General features: G+C 51.2%; 3 protein-coding genes across 20 annotated transcripts in view; 1 reads left to right on the top strand and 2 right to left on the bottom strand.

Annotated features, from left to right (window-relative positions):
* The window catches only part of PITPNM2 (phosphatidylinositol transfer protein membrane associated 2), a 115,898-nt gene extending 102,825 nt beyond the window's left edge, over window positions 1–13,073 (top strand). For 14 of the 16 annotated variants that reach the window (XM_042828586.1, XM_042828591.1, XM_042828596.1 and 11 more), the window contains 8 exons: window positions 952–1,100; window positions 3,337–3,453; window positions 3,652–3,768; window positions 4,124–4,272; window positions 4,964–5,113; window positions 5,203–5,386; window positions 6,400–6,528; window positions 7,276–13,073. In XM_042828586.1, the coding sequence (XP_042684520.1) occupies window positions 952–1,100; window positions 3,337–3,453; window positions 3,652–3,768; window positions 4,124–4,272; window positions 4,964–5,113; window positions 5,203–5,386; window positions 6,400–6,528; window positions 7,276–7,620 (1,340 nt within the window). In that variant the 3' untranslated portion in view covers window positions 7,621–13,073. The other 2 variants (XM_042828602.1, XM_042828603.1) reach the window with 2 other exon arrangements.
* ARL6IP4 (ADP ribosylation factor like GTPase 6 interacting protein 4) lies at window positions 9,912–15,361 on the bottom strand. Of its 3 annotated transcripts, none has more exons than XR_006170536.1 (6): window positions 15,202–15,361; window positions 14,810–15,115; window positions 14,207–14,324; window positions 12,446–12,515; window positions 12,144–12,290; window positions 9,912–10,268 (listed from the first exon to the last, which is right to left on the bottom strand). XR_006170536.1 is itself a non-coding variant. In XM_042828604.1 (5 exons), exons 1-5 carry the CDS (start codon window positions 15,344–15,346, stop codon window positions 12,234–12,236), a joined length of 696 nt encoding a protein of 231 aa, XP_042684538.1. In that variant the 5' UTR covers window positions 15,347–15,361; the 3' UTR covers window positions 10,247–12,233. The 3 variants fall into 3 exon arrangements, 1 of the variants encoding a protein (XP_042684538.1); XR_006170535.1 differs by having other exon boundaries at window positions 10,247–11,925; XM_042828604.1 differs by having other exon boundaries at window positions 10,247–12,290.
* Window positions 15,362–15,811: 450 nt separating this feature from the next.
* The window catches only part of OGFOD2 (2-oxoglutarate and iron dependent oxygenase domain containing 2), a 5,262-nt gene continuing 4,536 nt past the window's right edge, over window positions 15,812–16,537 (bottom strand). Inside the window, exon 7 of the mRNA XM_042829284.1 lies at window positions 15,812–16,478. Within this exon, the coding sequence (XP_042685218.1) occupies window positions 16,203–16,478 (276 nt within the window). The 3' untranslated portion in view covers window positions 15,812–16,202. The remainder of the gene's footprint in view (window positions 16,479–16,537) is intronic.

Below are 16,537 nucleotides of genomic sequence, written 5' to 3'. Positions count from 1 at the left end.
TTTCTTTCCATGGCTGTTTTTCCAGGTTGGAATGTGCAGGAGTCAAGGACTCCACTGCCATAAGGGTTGGAGGCTTTGGGCTGAAATGTTCTTGTTATGGAACTGGAAAGGATGTGCGCATAGGCAGAGTTCAGAGCAGTGCTGAAGTGTGATGGTGTCCCACCTGAGTATGGCAGCTGCCACTCACTTGTGTCTGAGCTGTTGACTCTGGGGGAGGAAACTTTTTTCTGTGTTTTCTTTAACCTTGCCCACCCAAACAGTGTGTTTTTAAGTCCCCTGTGCAGTGAGTACCAGAACCTCTGGATGCTTTCTTCATAGCCTGTGCTCCTAAAGGGAGGGTGGACATCTGCCACCTGCAGTTTGGTAGCCTGGGAGGGCAACAAGGATTTGCTGGGGGTTGCCAGTCCTGGCAGCACGTGCCATAGCACCCTGCTTTGTGATGGACTCTGTATCTCACATGGACTCCCAGTATTCTGATCCTGTGCAGTGTGGCCAAGATCTGGATGCTGAAGTCTTTCATTCCTTGGTGAAGGAGTTTGAAGCAGGGTTGGAGATGATCTGGGCACATGCTGCAGTGGGCAAAATACACACACATCCTTCCTCTCCTATCTCCAGAGGAGACATGTTTTGTCTTCTAGTTTGGCACGGGGATTCCCAGGCTGCATGTGAGCCTTGGGTCCCTCTCCTGGGGTCTGGACTAGTGGCCAGTTAATACCTGCCCTCTGGTGCCTTCCTATCTCCTTAAAATAAGGAGAGCTCAAGTGCTGCTGCCCCCACGTGTTCCTCCCTTGGTCTGGGCAGGCTCTGAGCCCTGGGTTGTTTGTTGCCTCTTAACAGTGTGACCAGCAAGGGACCAACCTCCCCATACCTGGTGCCAGGATCCAGAGCCCTGGGACAGAGACCGTGCGTGTGGCCAAACCTGCTCTGTCTAAACAAGTCTTTTGCTTCCAGTTGCTGCCAAGTGGTGGGGAACCAAAAGGATCGACTATGCTCTCTACTGTCCTGATGCTCTGACAGCTTTCCCTACGGTCGCCTTGCCGCATCTCTTCCACGCCAGCTACTGGGAGTCCACAGACGTCGTCTCCTTCCTGCTGAGACAGGTCCTCCCACCCCTGCTGTCCCCTGGGTCGTCTTTATGCTGTGGGAAGAAAGGAAAAAAGGGGAGGGGGCTTCTTTGCTTTTCCATTGTAATTCCCATAACCCTTGCTGCTGCTGCAGGTCCACCTTCTCCCCTTTCTTTTTGTGTTTAAACTGTACTGCTAGCAGAGCCATGCAAAATTACTGGACATATGCTGTGTTTGATGTGTTCAGTTTGGGCCCAGGTTTTGTTATCAGAGCAGATTTTAGACAGTCTGACCAAGGAGCCTTGCAGTGAGCCTGGGGTTGTTTCCCATCAGATCCCAGTGGCAGAAGATGGTGGTTCTTCTTTCTTGCAAGTGAGCTGTTCTGTGTGTGTGGCTTCGGATCTCTAGTCTGAAACTTAAAAAAAAAAACTTCTTGGTGTGTAAATATAAAAAATATAGTAAAACCGAAGAAGTTTTGTATGAGTTTAACATGAGTTGGTAGATAGAGTTGGGTTCTCAGTTTCTAAGTTACCATGGGGGATTTAGTTTTCATTTCTCTAATACAAAGCAGTTTTCCTGGGGCTCGGTGAATGTGAGTTTCTGGAGCCTGACACCTCGGACTCTGTCAACCTAAATTTGGCCTGAGATTTCAATTTACTGTTTAAATTATGTTCTTTCCTAAAACAGATATGTTTTTCTTCAGCTCCTTGGAGATGGGGGGGAGCTTTATGCTTTACAAAGTATGAACCTCCTTAAGGAAAGGTACTTAAGAGCATGGAAATAGGGAATAGAAAACTAAAACCAGGAGTGTTGCCACTACGGTGCTTGGGCTTGCTTTGTGTTAGCTCAGCTGTTAAGCTGTCCCCCCTCTCTCTCAGCCTCCTTCACTGCAGCTTCAATTATTTATGACTCTGCTGGCAAACTTTCTTTCAGTGCTTTTCAGAATTGTGTGGGAACCATAAACAGCAGAGATGTCAGTGCTGGAGGCAGCAGAGCTGTAGCAGTAATCCAGGGAGACCCTTTCTTCTCCGGCTGTATCCAACCCAGCAAGATTTATGCTTGCTGGATAGCTGCTGTGAAACCACATCGAACTTAACTGGAATGGGGACAAAGAGAGCAAGAGACCCATAACTGTGCATAGTGGGAACAGTCATCACAGTGTCATACACAAAATGCCCCGCTGGGTTTAGCCCAAACCTGGGTCTGTAGCACAGTGTGGCAGTTCATATCCTGCTGCTCTCCATCCATTCTCAGCCTGCTGGTGACTGCCTCTGTGGTGTGGCATCCCTCCTCCTCTGGTGCCTGTCTCTATTTGCTCATCTTTGCCTTGAAACTCTAATTTTTCACATTCTTTGTCCTCTTGCTGTCCTTACAAAATGCCAAGCCACTTCTTCCCCTAATAAGGACTTGTTTCTAATCTCTGGACAAGGCAGAAAACTGTTGAATAGTTTTATTCTCCAAAGACTGAATCTTGTTAAAACAAGCCGCAGTGAGACTCAAAATAGGTTTCTGATCTAAATAATTTTCAGTAACATTTGTTTTTCTGCTTACCTTGGATTTCTATGAAATCTCTTCCCTGCATCTTTTTTGCAAGCACATCTTCCCTGCATCCTTTTTCTGTTTCCCTGGAATTAAAACAGCTTCAGCTCTGCAAAGCAAGCTGTCCTGTGCCAGACTACCACAGCCTGGGCAACTGGAGAGCTCCTGGCCACACAGGCTGTGTAAAAGAGCCCGCACATAAGAGTCTCCTCACTATTTTGGAAGGTCAGGATCACTAAGGACTACTGCCAGTTGTGGAGTTTTCTTGCAGGGTCACCTCCCAGTCTTACAGCAGCCTTTGAGATACCGATTAGCCTTTGAGATCTGTGGTGTTCAACTCTGAGTGGAAAGGGGAGAGTAGGAGCAATGTAGGTGGGATTAGTGAATGCCTAGAGGAAGGACAGGGCTCTGGCACAGCGCTCTTCCTGCTGTGTTTGAGTCAGCTTTGTGCCTCCTGACAGTCTCTCCCTCTTTTTTTATCTGCATCCCAGCTAGGATTAAGGCAGTGGTGGCCACAGGCTTTGCTAGTTCAAAAGAAAACTATTTTCCCTTTACTTATGGGAGGAACTTCTAAAACCTGCTAGCTGATGAACCAAAAGCCCAGCAGTAAACTTGGGCCGTCTCTGTCCAGGCATCATCCTTAGGCAGGGCTGGCTGGGGAGATGAAGGGAGTTCAGGCAGGAGAAGGGGCACTGTGCAAGTGACTGATCTGTTGGGCTCTGTCCTCCCACAGGTGATGAGGCACGAGAACTCGAGCGTGTTGGAGCTGGATGGGAAGGAGGTGTCTGTCTTCACTCCCTCCAAGCCCCGCGAGAAGTGGCTGCGCAAGAGGACACACGTGAAGCTGCGGGTAAGGGGCTGCCCCTGCAGCAGCAGGGAGCACTGCCACAGAGAGGGGCTGAGAGTTGTGGATGAACTGGAGGGAGAAATCCACACTCTGATTTGCCTGGTTGTGTTTGGCATTTCCGTGTGAGGTGTTTCATCAGTGAACTCATGGGACTGACCCTTTGGTTTTGCTTTTTTCTTTTTTCCTTCTTGACTTGTGTAGAATGTCACAGCCAACCACAGGATAAATGACACCATTGCTAATGAAGATGGGCCCCAGACCCTGACTGGAAGGTTTATGTACGGTCCACTAGATATGGTCACACTCACAGGAGAAAAGGTACCAGCTGCTATGGGGGTTGTGCACCGTGTGCTGAAAAGAATGGGGAACAGGGACAGACAGCACTGGTCATTGCTCCCTCGCTGCCTGCGTGGGCTTGCTGCCCTTGGCCAGGCTCCCCTGCTTCAACTTGCGTGGTGCCTTCTACCAGGAACAGCACTGAGCACAAAGGTCAGGTTTCATCCCTGCATCACAATTCTCCATTGCTTCTCAGCTCAGATCTAGCAAGACACAGCGGGTGGAAGCAGGACCCAGGCCAAAGGGGCTTGGATGGAAGGTCTTCACCCTTGGCCTGTTTTACTGCTCATCGGGGTCTTCAGTTGCTATGTTTGACCCAGACTCATTGTCTTCCCAGGTGGACATTCACATCATGACCCAGCCGCCATCAGGAGAGTGGGTTTACTTTGACACTGAGATCAGCAACAGCAGTGGCAGAATTTCTTATGTCATCCCTGAGAACCGGCGCCTGGGCATTGGCGTGTACCCCGTCAAGATGGTGGTCAGGTGAGGTACCTTGGGTGGCCATGGCTTAGTCTGTGACAGGATACAATAGACTTGAAACATGCCATGTGGGCTGTGTGACAAAGCCGTGGAGCTTTTACCCATAACAAAAGAGAAATTTGATACCTAGAATATGATGCCTCCTCGTGTGGCAGCTCTGATTATTGACTGTGATCAGAGCCTGGTTTGTTAGAAACAGGAACAAAACTGTGCTCTGCAGCTGTAAGAGGAGGGTCTGTGTTTTATTCTGCCTCTTACATCATCAGAAGGATGGTGATTGAGCTCTAGTTGCAGAACCAGGCCTTCTGCAGCTGTAGGTGAATGGCCTGCTGTCTCTTGCAAAACTGCACAACTGAGTGTATTCTAAATGATATAGACTTGTCCTTGAAGGACAGAACTTTGTACTCAGGGTAATTTACAGCCCAAGAGGTTCCAGCTGAGCTCTGGTTGCTGGCACTTTGAGTCACTGAAGTACACTGACTGTAGGTCTCCAGAGCACAGTTTTCAGCCATACTTTAACACACAGTCCTTCCTGCAGTGTCCATCGCTGCTGTAACTGAGGGTGGCATAGCTCTTACAGGCTTTGGACAGGTTTGGGTGCTGCTCAGGGCTTGTGGTGCACTTCAGTACTCGGTGATACCTTCTGAAAGAACCTCTGTATATCAAGGACTGGAAGTACCCATTTCCCTTCCAGGGGTGACCACACATATGCAGACAGCTACATCACAGTTCTGCCAAAGGGGACAGAGTTTGTGGTGTTCAGCATCGATGGCTCCTTTGCTGCCAGTGTATCCATCATGGGCAGCGACCCCAAAGTCCGCGCCGGAGCAGTCGACGTTGTCAGGTGAGCAGCAGGGGCTGGGGCAGTTGGTTTGCTTTGACCATAGCATTGCACTAGGTCTGTAATCCATGGGTCTGTGGATTTTCTTCTAGGCACTGGCAAGACCTTGGCTACCTCATTATCTACGTCACGGGCCGCCCCGACATGCAGAAGCAGAGGGTGGTAGCGTGGTTAGCACAGCACAATTTCCCCCATGGGATCGTCTCATTCTGCGATGGGCTCGTTCACGACCCGCTGCGGCACAAGGCCAACTTCCTGAAATCCCTCATCACAGATGTAAGTCTGCATCTGCTGAAATACGACCGTAGCACAGGTGGAGATTGCTGCTCATCCAATTGCCCTTGTCAGCACCAGACTCTTGGAAGCAATGTGGCCCGCAGTAGAAGATTAATCTCTGTTCATTTTATTTTCATCCTTTTATTGCTCCACAAACTGTCCATGCTGTTAAATTGTGTCATTTCTGCTCTGCACTGTTCCATTTCATCACAGGTTCTTCCAATAGTAAATGCCAAGTGAAACAGAGGGAGCAGTGCCTCTCTTCCTCGGGTGCTTTAGTCACCCGTTCAGTGCCTCTCTGTCTGCTCAGGTGTAACCTGCTGCTCTGAGATGCCCTTTGAAGGGAACGGGGAATGGCCTTGTACCACCCAACCTGGAGAGGTGCGCAGAGCATCTCCCAAGTATTCAACCCCAGGGAGGTCTTAATGTCACCCTGCACAGAGGCTCAGAAAACGTTTGGATAAAGCAAGCTTTTCTCTGTTAGACAAGTGGATTAACTGCCAGCATCCAGAGTGTGTGTGCCCTGCCTTGAACAGCTCTGATCAGGGCTTTGTCCAGGAGCTGCCCTTGCTCTCTGCCCTCAGAGGCACTGTATTTTGCTGCCTGTCCCTTCTCCCTCTGTCCTGCAGCGCTGTGTAGCAGTATTGCATGTGGCAGCACGGCCACTGGAGGGGAACACTCCGTGCTAATGCTAGCTGTGCAGGGGGTTGCAAAGCTTTCTTTCCCCCATTGACAAGCAGGCAGTCAAGTGTGCACCATCCCTGCCCCCTGTGGACCAAGGAAAGGCAGCAAGGGCAGATCTGCTTTGCTCTAACTCCTCTTGTTCAGGCCTGTAAACATCCTCAGCTCTGTTAATTAATGCTTTGCTCAGCGATGCATTATCCAGCTGGGAACTTACATAAGTTATTGACCTAAGATTCCCACAAATGCTATTAAAAAACAACAAACCCTGCCTGTTGAGCAGCATGGAATGCCCATATGTTCCAACCGCATGCTGCTTTTTCTCTCTGCAGCTCCACATGAGGATCCATGCGGCATACGGATCCACCAAGGACATCTCTGTGTACAGCTCCATCAGCCTCCCACCCACACACATCTACATTGTTGGTCGACCTACCAAGAAGCTGCAGAGCCAGTGTCAGGTAGGAGCCAGCTGGTCTGAGCCCTGCAGGTGCTGCCCAAAGAGCCATGGGCTTACCATTGGAGGGGACACAATGGGAACTCGGTCACCCTAGGACTGGATGATGAGCTGGTGTTTGCTGTCTGGTTACTGTGTCCAGATGTAGAGCCTTCGGTATAGGAAAAACATGGACCTGGTAGAGTGAGTCCAGAGGAGGGCCACAAAAATGACCAGAAGGATGAAACATCTCCCTGCAAGGACAGGATGAAAGCTGGCGCTGTGCAGTTTGGAGAAGAGGAGGCTCTGGGGAGGCCTGTCAGTGTCTGATGGGGCTTTAAGAAAGAGTTGAACAGGGTCTATGTGATAGGACAGGGGGAATTGGTTTCAAACTTATAAACAGATTTAGACTGGGTAAAAGGAAGAAATTTGTATAATAAGAATGATGAAGCAATGTGTGTGGTGCCCAGAGAGGTGGTGGTGCTCCATCCCTGCAGATAGCCACGGTGAGGGGACGAGGCTGTGAGCACTGATGGAGCTGTGGGTGTCCCTGTGCACTGCAGGCAATTGGACTACATGACCTTTAAAGGTCCCTTCCAACTCAAGCAATTCTGTGATTCTAAGAGGACAGGAACCACCCTGTGTACCAGGACCTATCATGTCTGAAAGGCTCGGTGTCTTGTGCATCGCCCCCAGCAAACCTGGCACACCAAAAAGCTGCATAGTGCCTACCATGATGGGTTTCCCTGCCCTCATCCCTCTTGTCTTGCAGTTCATCACGGAGGGCTACGCGGCCCACCTGGCCCAGCTGGAGTACAACCACCGCTCGCGCCCCGCCAAGAACACCACCCGCATGGCGCTGCGGAAGGGCAGCTTCGGGCTGCCCAGCCAGACTGAGTTCCTGCGCAAAAGGAACCACCTGCTGCGGACCATCTCCTCGCAGCCCTCCGCAGCCGGAGGCAGCGCCGGCCACCGCCCTGAGCGCACCCAGAGCCAGTCCGACGGCGACAAGGAGAGGGACAGGGAACGCAGCCAAAGAAGTATGAGCATCGCCACGGGGTGCTGGGGCCGCAGCGCAGCGTCCCGCCTGGAGTCTGGCCTCCTGGGGCAGAAGTAGCCGAGCCAGAGCCAGCGACTGTCGGCTGCAGCCACCGGAGGAGAGAACAAAAGGAAAGGGGGATGAGGCCGGCGTTAACGTGGAAGGGTAAATATGGTGCTACTCTCATAACATCGTGGTATTCTGGGAAGAGATGGGATGTTTCCCACACAGAACGTGCAGGCCTTGCAAGCGGGAGCGTCAGGTTTGTACGGCATGAGCTCAAGGAACAGCTGGAAATTGGAGGGGAAAGTCTCCAGGTCAAGATTGTGCTCTTTCCTGCCTCCTTCTCTTATCCAGGTATAGTGACTGTAAATACGTGCCTCCTCACCTTCTTAGCCATCGCTCCGATATGCATGACCGAGTGCTGTCCTCAGAGCCACAGAACAGGGGCTGAGGTTGGGGAATTTGCTCGTGGCTCCCAGGAGCTGCCGGAGGGGCTTTGCTGGTGCAGGGGTGGGGTTGGGGTCAGTGAGCAGCATGGACAGCCCCAGGTGTGGGATTTGGCATGGGCTGTGCCAGGCAGAGCGACCAAGAGCTTTACCTGTACAGAGGGCTTCACGTTCAGCCATGTTCTCAAGGAGTATGTGCAGTGGCAAAGCAGAAGGGTGTCGATGCTCTTGGTAGGGGCAGAATGTCAGCAGATTCACGCCCAAGCAACTGGGGTTGAGACTACTATTGTTTTTTAAAGAGACATTTTCGAAGCCGATGGAATTGAATGCATTGACCTCTGAACAGAAGAATACAGGCTATTCTGTTTGAGCTGTCGCAAGCCTCAGACACTTAATTTGCTGTTAAATCTCCAAATATTATTGCTATATATAATTTCCAGAACTAACCACCATATATTTGCAAGCAGTTCTTCTCATCCAAATGCAGGGTCTGACTCTCTCAATACCCACCTCGGAGACATTTTCTTCTTCCTGGGTTCTCTCCAAGTTCAGTAGCAGCTTCAGTGGGAACCAGACTCGCTTCTTTGACCTGTAGTTACTGAACTGTAAAACCTCATTGTTTTTTGCACTGATGATTTTTAGAATGGAAACCTGTTACCATCTCATGTAGCTACACCCAACTGTTTGTAGTGCATGACAATTAAGTATCGCTACCAGGGTGTGTGTGTGTGTATATCTATGTATATAGATGTGCATATATGTATGCACACACACGTATATATATCTATGTGTACATATTTAAAGAAAATAATCCTGTGCAGAAGTTTTTCCAGCAGTAAGGAGACTGTAAGGAAGTGTGCCAACAGAGTCAGGCAAGCGTAAGAAAAGGCCATATCTTAATTCCTGGTGTGTCTCTCAGTGGATGTGCCTGAGCCGACGGTCGCTGCGCTGCTGGAGCCGGGGCCGTGCGTGGCAGAGGGAGCTGCCCGCCGTGCTGCAGGTGAAACAGTGCCTGGTGTGGGGGCTCAGCAAAGAGCCCCACAGCCCCATGCCCCCGGCCAGAGGCCCGGCTCCCTCCTTGCACACACCTGGGGGGCCCATTTACAGGCTCCGGTTGGCCTCTTCACGTGGAGATTTTATAGTCCTACTGAGCTCCCCGACTACGTGTAACCCAGCTTCCCCCCCCCCCACCACACCTTCCTGTATTTATATCACTTTCTACTTCCGATGATCTTATTTATAACAAAATTTTTTAGACTGGCTGCTTCATTTTATTAACTGATTCAATACGAAGCGCAGGACGGCCGCGCTGAGACACGCAGCACTGTGAACACTGCTCTGCTCATTGGCCCTGGGCCGCGGTAGGCAGATCTCGCATCAGGCACCTCAGACCTCGTGCTCACAGCGCTCTGGGTCGACTGAGGGACAGTGCTGAGCCGAGGCTGCTGCCCACACAGTGCAGCTCCCCGTCCTGCAGCCTGACTGCACACCGCGTAACCACTTCTCTTTGATAGCTCTTCAATGACAGAATGTATCTGATGACTTTTATTACCGAAAACTGACTTCCCTTTCTGTGGACTCAGCTGAGCTCCCTCTGAATGTACACCTGGAGCTTACTGGGTTTAAAACCAATGTGAATTGTCCCAGCTTTTTTGCTAGTCAAACGTTCGATGGAACAGTTGCCATCCGAGTAGGAAGCCAAGCCACAATCCATCCTCTGAAGTCACCAAACCACGTCACAAAATAATTTCTGCAAATTTGGATATGGCCTTTGCAAAATTCCTCTTTCCTCAAAGTCCACCACTGAGGCGAGGCACAATCTGTGCGTTTTCCAATGCTGATGAGATGTTCACGTTTTCTTATGTGTAGATAGTGTAAAACAGAGGCGAATGTAAATTTTCAACATAAAAAGTGGGTATGTAAAATTGAAAGTTATTTATTTATGTAGAGGAAGAAATGGCTGGAGGGACTGGAGCCTTCAGGGTTTATTAATATTTAAAAATGTAGCTTTTTGTTTCAGGCATTATGTACAAAGCAATTCCTTCATGGACCAACTTTAATGTAACTGTCAATGAATGCAGAAGTGCAATATTATACTCACCTCTCCATCACTTCACGTTCCCAGCAGCTGCTGACCAGTTAGACTGACAATCATAGCGCTCCATCCTCACCCTTTGTTCAGCTTCTTGAAATTCCCCGGCTCCTTTCCTTGCCCCCATCTGTTGCCATTGTGCAAATCCAACATGGAGAAGCAATTGTAGAGCAGGACCTTTATTGCTGCAATAATACCAGATGATGTGGGTGTAGTTACCAGGAAATATGCCAATGAGTTTTCTTCACCAGTTCAGTCCATCACAGTCTACATCAGTCTATCTTCAGCCACCCCCATCTGGCACTCATCTCTTCAAAGATCAACGTGCTACTCACTCAAAGAACAATAGCAATAGTTTAACTCTGTTTATAACCTGTTTGTTCTGAGCTGTTTTGGAGAGCGATGCGTGTGACTCAATGCCTTTCCACATGTCTGGAAGAGGATCCATTTGGATGCAGGGAGGGAAACACAAACGTATATTCCATCCTTACTAAAGGGGCACTGTCAGGTTAAAGACCTAATTTATCTTTGTTACAAATAACTCATTTGCTTTGAAACAAAAAACTATGAAGAGTTTCTTGGCCTCCTCCCTCTGGCTTTTGGGCAGTGCTCAGCCCATGTTGTTCCCACACTTGCACAACACAGCACACCCTGCGCAGGCTGCCTTAGGCTTCTCTTTTTTTTGTTGTTCTCCTTTTCCTCTCTTTTTTCCATTGCTTCCATCAGAATCAAACTCCACCGTGGAGCTCAGATTTTTCTAACAAGCAGCTTTTTGTACTCCCAAACAATTGGGCCAGACTTTGTACCTGACGCTGTCCCTTTAACATCTTAATTTTTTTTATTAATAAAAAAAAAAAAAGCCCACGCATTCATTCCGAGTCACTTTCCTGGGCTGCTCACTCCGTCAGACGAGGTGAAATTCTCATACCAAAAACGTTTACAGTGTCCGATCCGCGAGCCAGGAACCAGCCAAAGGCTCACCGCCGCCGCCGCTCCGCCAGCAGCCGCCGTGCTTGCTGTAGCAGCCCCTTCTTCAGGTATTGCCACTTTGCTGCATTTCCTATTAGTTCTAGAAGCCTTACGGTCCCTTCCCCGTCCTCAGCACCCTCTCAGCCTGTTGATACCCTCGACTGTCGGTTTTATATTCAACGATGTTAATTCTATTTTATTTATAAAAAATTGCTCTGGGGGAGCGACAGGTGGGTGTGTGGGGAACCACCAGAGGGCACAGCGCCGCGTCTACAGCGCCGTGCAGACGACTTGCTTGTGTGTGACAAACCTTCTGTACAACTTCCTTCTCCTCCTTGCTGTTAGTGCATCGTCCCAATGCCTGGGTGTGCTTTGTGTACAGTATCATTGTGAGTTACACAGATTAAAGAAATGGGAAGGCTCGTCTCCGTCTGCTTATTTGGGAAGCTCTTGAAACAGAAGTCACAAAGCCCAGGATGTGAGCAAGCGCCACTTTAATGGGGGTTAGAGCAACAAACAGAGCATGGAAATTTGTGCAGAGCAGTCCTGCGTCACTCATTTGTCCTATAACCACTTTTATTATTTTAAAGTTCATAGATGTATGGACTTTGCAGTGGGGGAAAACAACAGGCATTTGTGTTACTGTGGGTGTGGGCCCCCAAGCTGCTGATGGCATTGCTGCCACACTGCAGGAAAGGGCAGGAAGAGAGCAAGGCAAAGGTTCCTCTCCACGCAATGGGTGAGCAAAACCCCTGTCCCCAGGTTCTCAGCGTGTGGGGCAGACAGAGCAGCACAAAAGGGACCAAAAGCAGCCCCTGAAGGGAAGACGCAGCTGTCAGTGTTGCAGCCCTGCTGCAGACCCTGTGCCAGCTCCTGCCAACAGAAGCCCAGAGATAAGGCATCAGCATCTCTGTGCTGCTGAGCTCCTCAGGCCTTAAAAGGGTCACAAGGGCAAGCAGCATTACAGCCATGCTGGCCCCAGTTATGAGAGGAAGGAGAGAAGCTGTTTAATGGGAGATGAACCATTAAGGTCTTTCTCCTTCCCAGGCAGTAACTTACAGACTGAATGACACTGCCCCAGGGAAGCGTACCGATGCAGTGCTGCCTGCAGGTCCAGCTCATCAGTGCGCCAGGGCTGTGCCCGCAGCAAGACAAGTTTCCAGCACAGCTACAGCACAGGCTCACTGCAGCATCCCCGTTCTCACCTGGAAGGCCAGCCCATCCCCACGGGTGGCTTGCTGGAAGAGGAGAGATGGGCACTCAGAGCACAGCCTTTACCGGGACAGTAGACCACAGCACTCACTGGCTGGGGCCTCTGTGGGGCTGCCAGGACTCTCTTTGCCCTGGTGGGGCCCCCTGAGAAGCAAAACAACCCAACCATCAGCCCCAGTACCTTGTTAATCTCCTTGTGTCTCTCCTTGCTGACGATTTCCTCCAGCACTTCTCCATCTCCCTTAATAAGCCTGGAAGACAAGCACAGGACCACGAGGCGTGAGGGCTATCTGCCAGTCACGCTGGTTCCCCCTGCCCCATGCAATATGTGCCAGGAAAACAAAATTGAACAAAATGCTCCAGTAACGTATGGGACAGATACATGAAAACCAGGAGCTGGGCTGGTGCACCTCTGCTAGCCCAATGACTGCCCCAACCCTTGAAGCTCTATCAGGTGCCATCTTGTCTTAGTTTCATCTGGATGGATGGATTTTTCTTAAGAGCGTCAGGTTTAATGATATATTTTGGTTCTAGGAGAAAAACAACGCTGATAACACACTGATGTTTATAGTGTCTGCTAAACAATGTTGTACAGAGCCAAGGTCATTCTCAGCAAAGGGCACAAGGAGCTGGGAGGGAAATGAATTAGGACAGCTGACTGAAACTGGCCAAAGGGTAATTGCATACCACACAGCATCAAGAGGAAGGACTTTGGAAGGGGGTGGGAGTTCACCTCTCTCTCATTGCTGGGCATCAGTCAGGGGGTGGTGAGCAATTGCTTGTGCATCACTTGTTATATATACTTTTATATATATTTGTCATAATTATTATCCTTCTCCTTTTCTCTTAGTAAATAGTTTTATCTCAACCCAAGTGTTCTACCTTGTTTTCTTTCTCCTGTTTCTCTCCCCCTTCCCACTGAGAAGGAGGGGAGTGAGTGAACAAATGTGTGGTCCTTAGCAACCTGCCAGGTTAAACCACAACACATCATTTTGGCCATATCAAACTTAGCACAGCAGGTTTGTCCCTTGCTCTTATGTGATGAGCATCAGCAAGCTGCAGCCAGCACAGCTGTGGTCCCTTGAGAAAGCAGCATCCCCCTGCAGGACCAACTAGCCCTGTCCAAGGCTGAGGGCCCTGCATCTGTTATGTACTGAGCCATTGCACATCTCCTTGCACATTGCAGGAGAAAATACCTGTAATAGAAAAATCTGCCACCCCACCATCTGCAGAAGCTTCACTGTCAGCAGCAGTGGACTCAGCTTCTGCAAAACTTTTTTTTTTTCCCCCCCTAACTGAATTCAGTTCTGCTCCTGACTGCCTGAGGGAGCTGCAGGGCCGTTCAAACACGAGCCAGTTTTGGCCTGGAAGGCAGCCAGATCAGGACATCTCACCCAAGCACATTTCCAGCATTATCAAAGGCAGCTCACAACCCCTAGCATGAATAGGAATTTAAATGTCTTCATTACGTGCTTTACATGGAACTGACCTTTGTTCCACACCTCCCTAAGTCCCGCAGGCTGCCTTCTATTTTAAGACTGGACTTGTCATACCCAATTCTCCTCACCATGATTTTTTCTGTTTGCTGGAAGATGCAGCTTATTACAAACTGGGTCATTTCCACTTGGCAGCTATATGGACTTCAGTCTGTAACTCCAAGGGGAACATACCCACTCCCTCCCCACTCACATCTGCATGCTAACTGGAGCTGGGGCACCTGTAGCTGGAAATAGCATTTTGCAGCTCTGAAACTCGGTATAAAATTGCCACTTTCAGGGTAAGCTACAGCAGGTTTGATGGAGAGGATCTGCATGGCAGATTTTGCTGCTGAGGGGGACCTGACTCCAGGCAGTACTGCACATCTTCCAGTATCCCATCCCATTCAACCTGGATAGCAATGGCGATGGATCCATCACCTCTCTTCCGACCAAAGCAGCCATACCTGGTTCTCCCTGTTTCAGGATCCACCACTCTTCTGATAACACTCTGCCTCGCGTCCCATTCCTCCTTTGTCATTGGCTTCATAGCCTGGATTCGGGACTTCTGCTCATCTGTCAAAACTGGAACGTGTCCATGAGTCAGAGCTGTGCTGGCAGAACCAGTCTGCAGGGAGCAGACAGGAACACAGCACCAGATACCAGTGGTTTAACAAAAAACCACGCAAGGGACAGTCTGGGTGTGCTTCACATCCCAGATGAATGTGGGCAGCAACTTTATCATAGAATGGTTTGGGTTGGAAGGGACATTTAAGATCATGCAGTTTCAACTGCCTGCTATAGGCAGGGACACCTCCCACTAGACCAGGTTGCTCACAGCCCCATCCAACCTGGCTGTCACTTCTGTTACTGCTGACAGCGTCCTTTCATCCAGCATCTTTGTTCCCAGCTCACATTCACAAATCAGAATGGAATTTATCAATGAACTCACAAGCGTGGCTCCTTACATTCACTGCTGTGGACCACAGAGGGAGAAGAGCCAGGTGCCCCTCTGTGCCCAACCCCAACCTGACCAGGGAGGCAGCAGCCATTCCTCAGCCTGGAGTTACCTGGCCCAGGGTCGACCTGTGGCTCCTTCTGCCACAGCTCCAGTGAAGGGCCGGGCAGTGCCTCACTCACGCCTCTGTCCTCCTTAACTCTTTCTTTTGACTTCTTCAATTTCTTCTTTATCTTCTTCTTCTTCTTCTTGTCTTTGTGTTTCCCTCTCTTCCTTTTGCCGTGCCGCTTCGCTCTCATGTCACTGTCACTGGAGGAGGTGGAGGAGGAGGATGATGAGGAGCGGGAGGAGGACGAACTGTCAGAGGACGAAGCATTTGCCTTCCTCTTTTTTTTCTTCCTACCCTCCTTCTTCCTTCCTGCAACACACAGAGGGAGTTCAGCACAGCACCACGGGGGGGGGGGGAGGGCAGGAGGGGGAACGCGGGGGCAGGGCCCTCCCTACCTTCCCTGGCGGCCGCAGAGCTCGGCCGGTGCCGGGGACCCGGGGAGGCCGCACCGCTCCTCGCGCCGCGCTTCTCCCGTCCGCTCCCAGAGGGGCTGCGGCTGCTGCTGCTCCGGGACCGCTTCCGGGACCGCCCGCGGGCCATGGTGCGCCGGGGCCTGCGGAGAGAGGTCAGCGCTACGCTCCGACTGAGAATGCCAAAGGGATCTAAGATGCGCGCTGTCCCTTTAAGAGGTGCGAGCACCCCGTCCCTTCGACCGCCGCTCCGCGCCGCCGCCACGCGCACGCGCTCACCGTAGTCCGCGGGCCTCGCCGCGCACACCGAGCGCCGCGCCGCCGTTACAGCCCCAGACCTCACTTCCGGTCTCCCCCGCTCACTTCCGGTCACTCACTCACAAGGCGCCGCCCGGGTCCCTGTGCCGCCCTCTGTGGTTCCGGTTTTCGGCGGAACCGACAGCGAAGCGCTCGCGGAGCCGCTCACGGCGCGGGGACACCGAGTGCGGTAGCCAGAGCGCAGCGCTTCTGCCGCTGGGCTGCGGCTCTCAGGCTGCCATTCCTCCTCCCGCGGCCGGTTGCGAAGCGTCCCTGCGAGCTTCTGCGAACAGCGCCAAGCGGTGCACGTGGGCGTTTATTGCACTGCTCTTTCCCACGTACACGCGGAGCGCACCGCCCGCCGGCACACACGTCTCCGCAGATGAAAAGCAGCGTCGGGTCTGTGTGCACACCTGAACGTATCGGCAGTCCTTGCAGTGAGTCAGTGCTGGGGCTTTGCACGTCTCCGCGCTCCTCCAGCACTCCGATGTGGCTGCCTGCCCTCGCCAGCCCTCGCAGCAGCAGTGGGAGCAGCTGGCTTCCTTCCCAGCAGGACCGGTTTGGTGTCACCTTGCACGGTGACAGCTCCCTCTTAAATGACTCAACGTCCTCCCGAGGCTGTCAGCACGGTCCGAGAAGGCAGAAAGCAGCTGGAGGCAATCTGTTCTGCAGAAGGCATGCCCCACCTGCTACCACACCGAGCACAGATCCACGGTCTCAGGCACGTCTTCTTCACAGGTTTCTGTGAACCCGTCTCCAAACCCCTCTGCCTCCACCAGCTGGGGTTTCTGGTTGCACATGGGACACAGCTGGTTGCGGATGGCTGATGATCTCATCCAAATGATGAGGTTCCAGCGTTCCCCCGAGGCGATGGGAAGCGCCCCGTGGATCTGCCCTCCTCGGTGCAACAGCCCCTGGGTTCCCACGTGTTCCACCTCTATGTAGTTTGGCACAGGGGAAGGATCCTGGAACAAAGAGAGGTAGATATGGCATTACATCAGAAAGTCCTTAAAAGAACAGTGTT

Source organism: Centrocercus urophasianus, unplaced genomic scaffold, assembly GCF_019232065.1.
Source record: "Centrocercus urophasianus isolate 14NV4802_14NV808 unplaced genomic scaffold, USGS_Curo_1.0 seq_30, whole genome shotgun sequence".
In the NCBI taxonomy this organism is placed as follows: Eukaryota; Metazoa; Chordata; class Aves; order Galliformes; family Phasianidae; genus Centrocercus; species Centrocercus urophasianus.
This window is presented reverse-complemented; position numbering and strand designations above follow the sequence as displayed.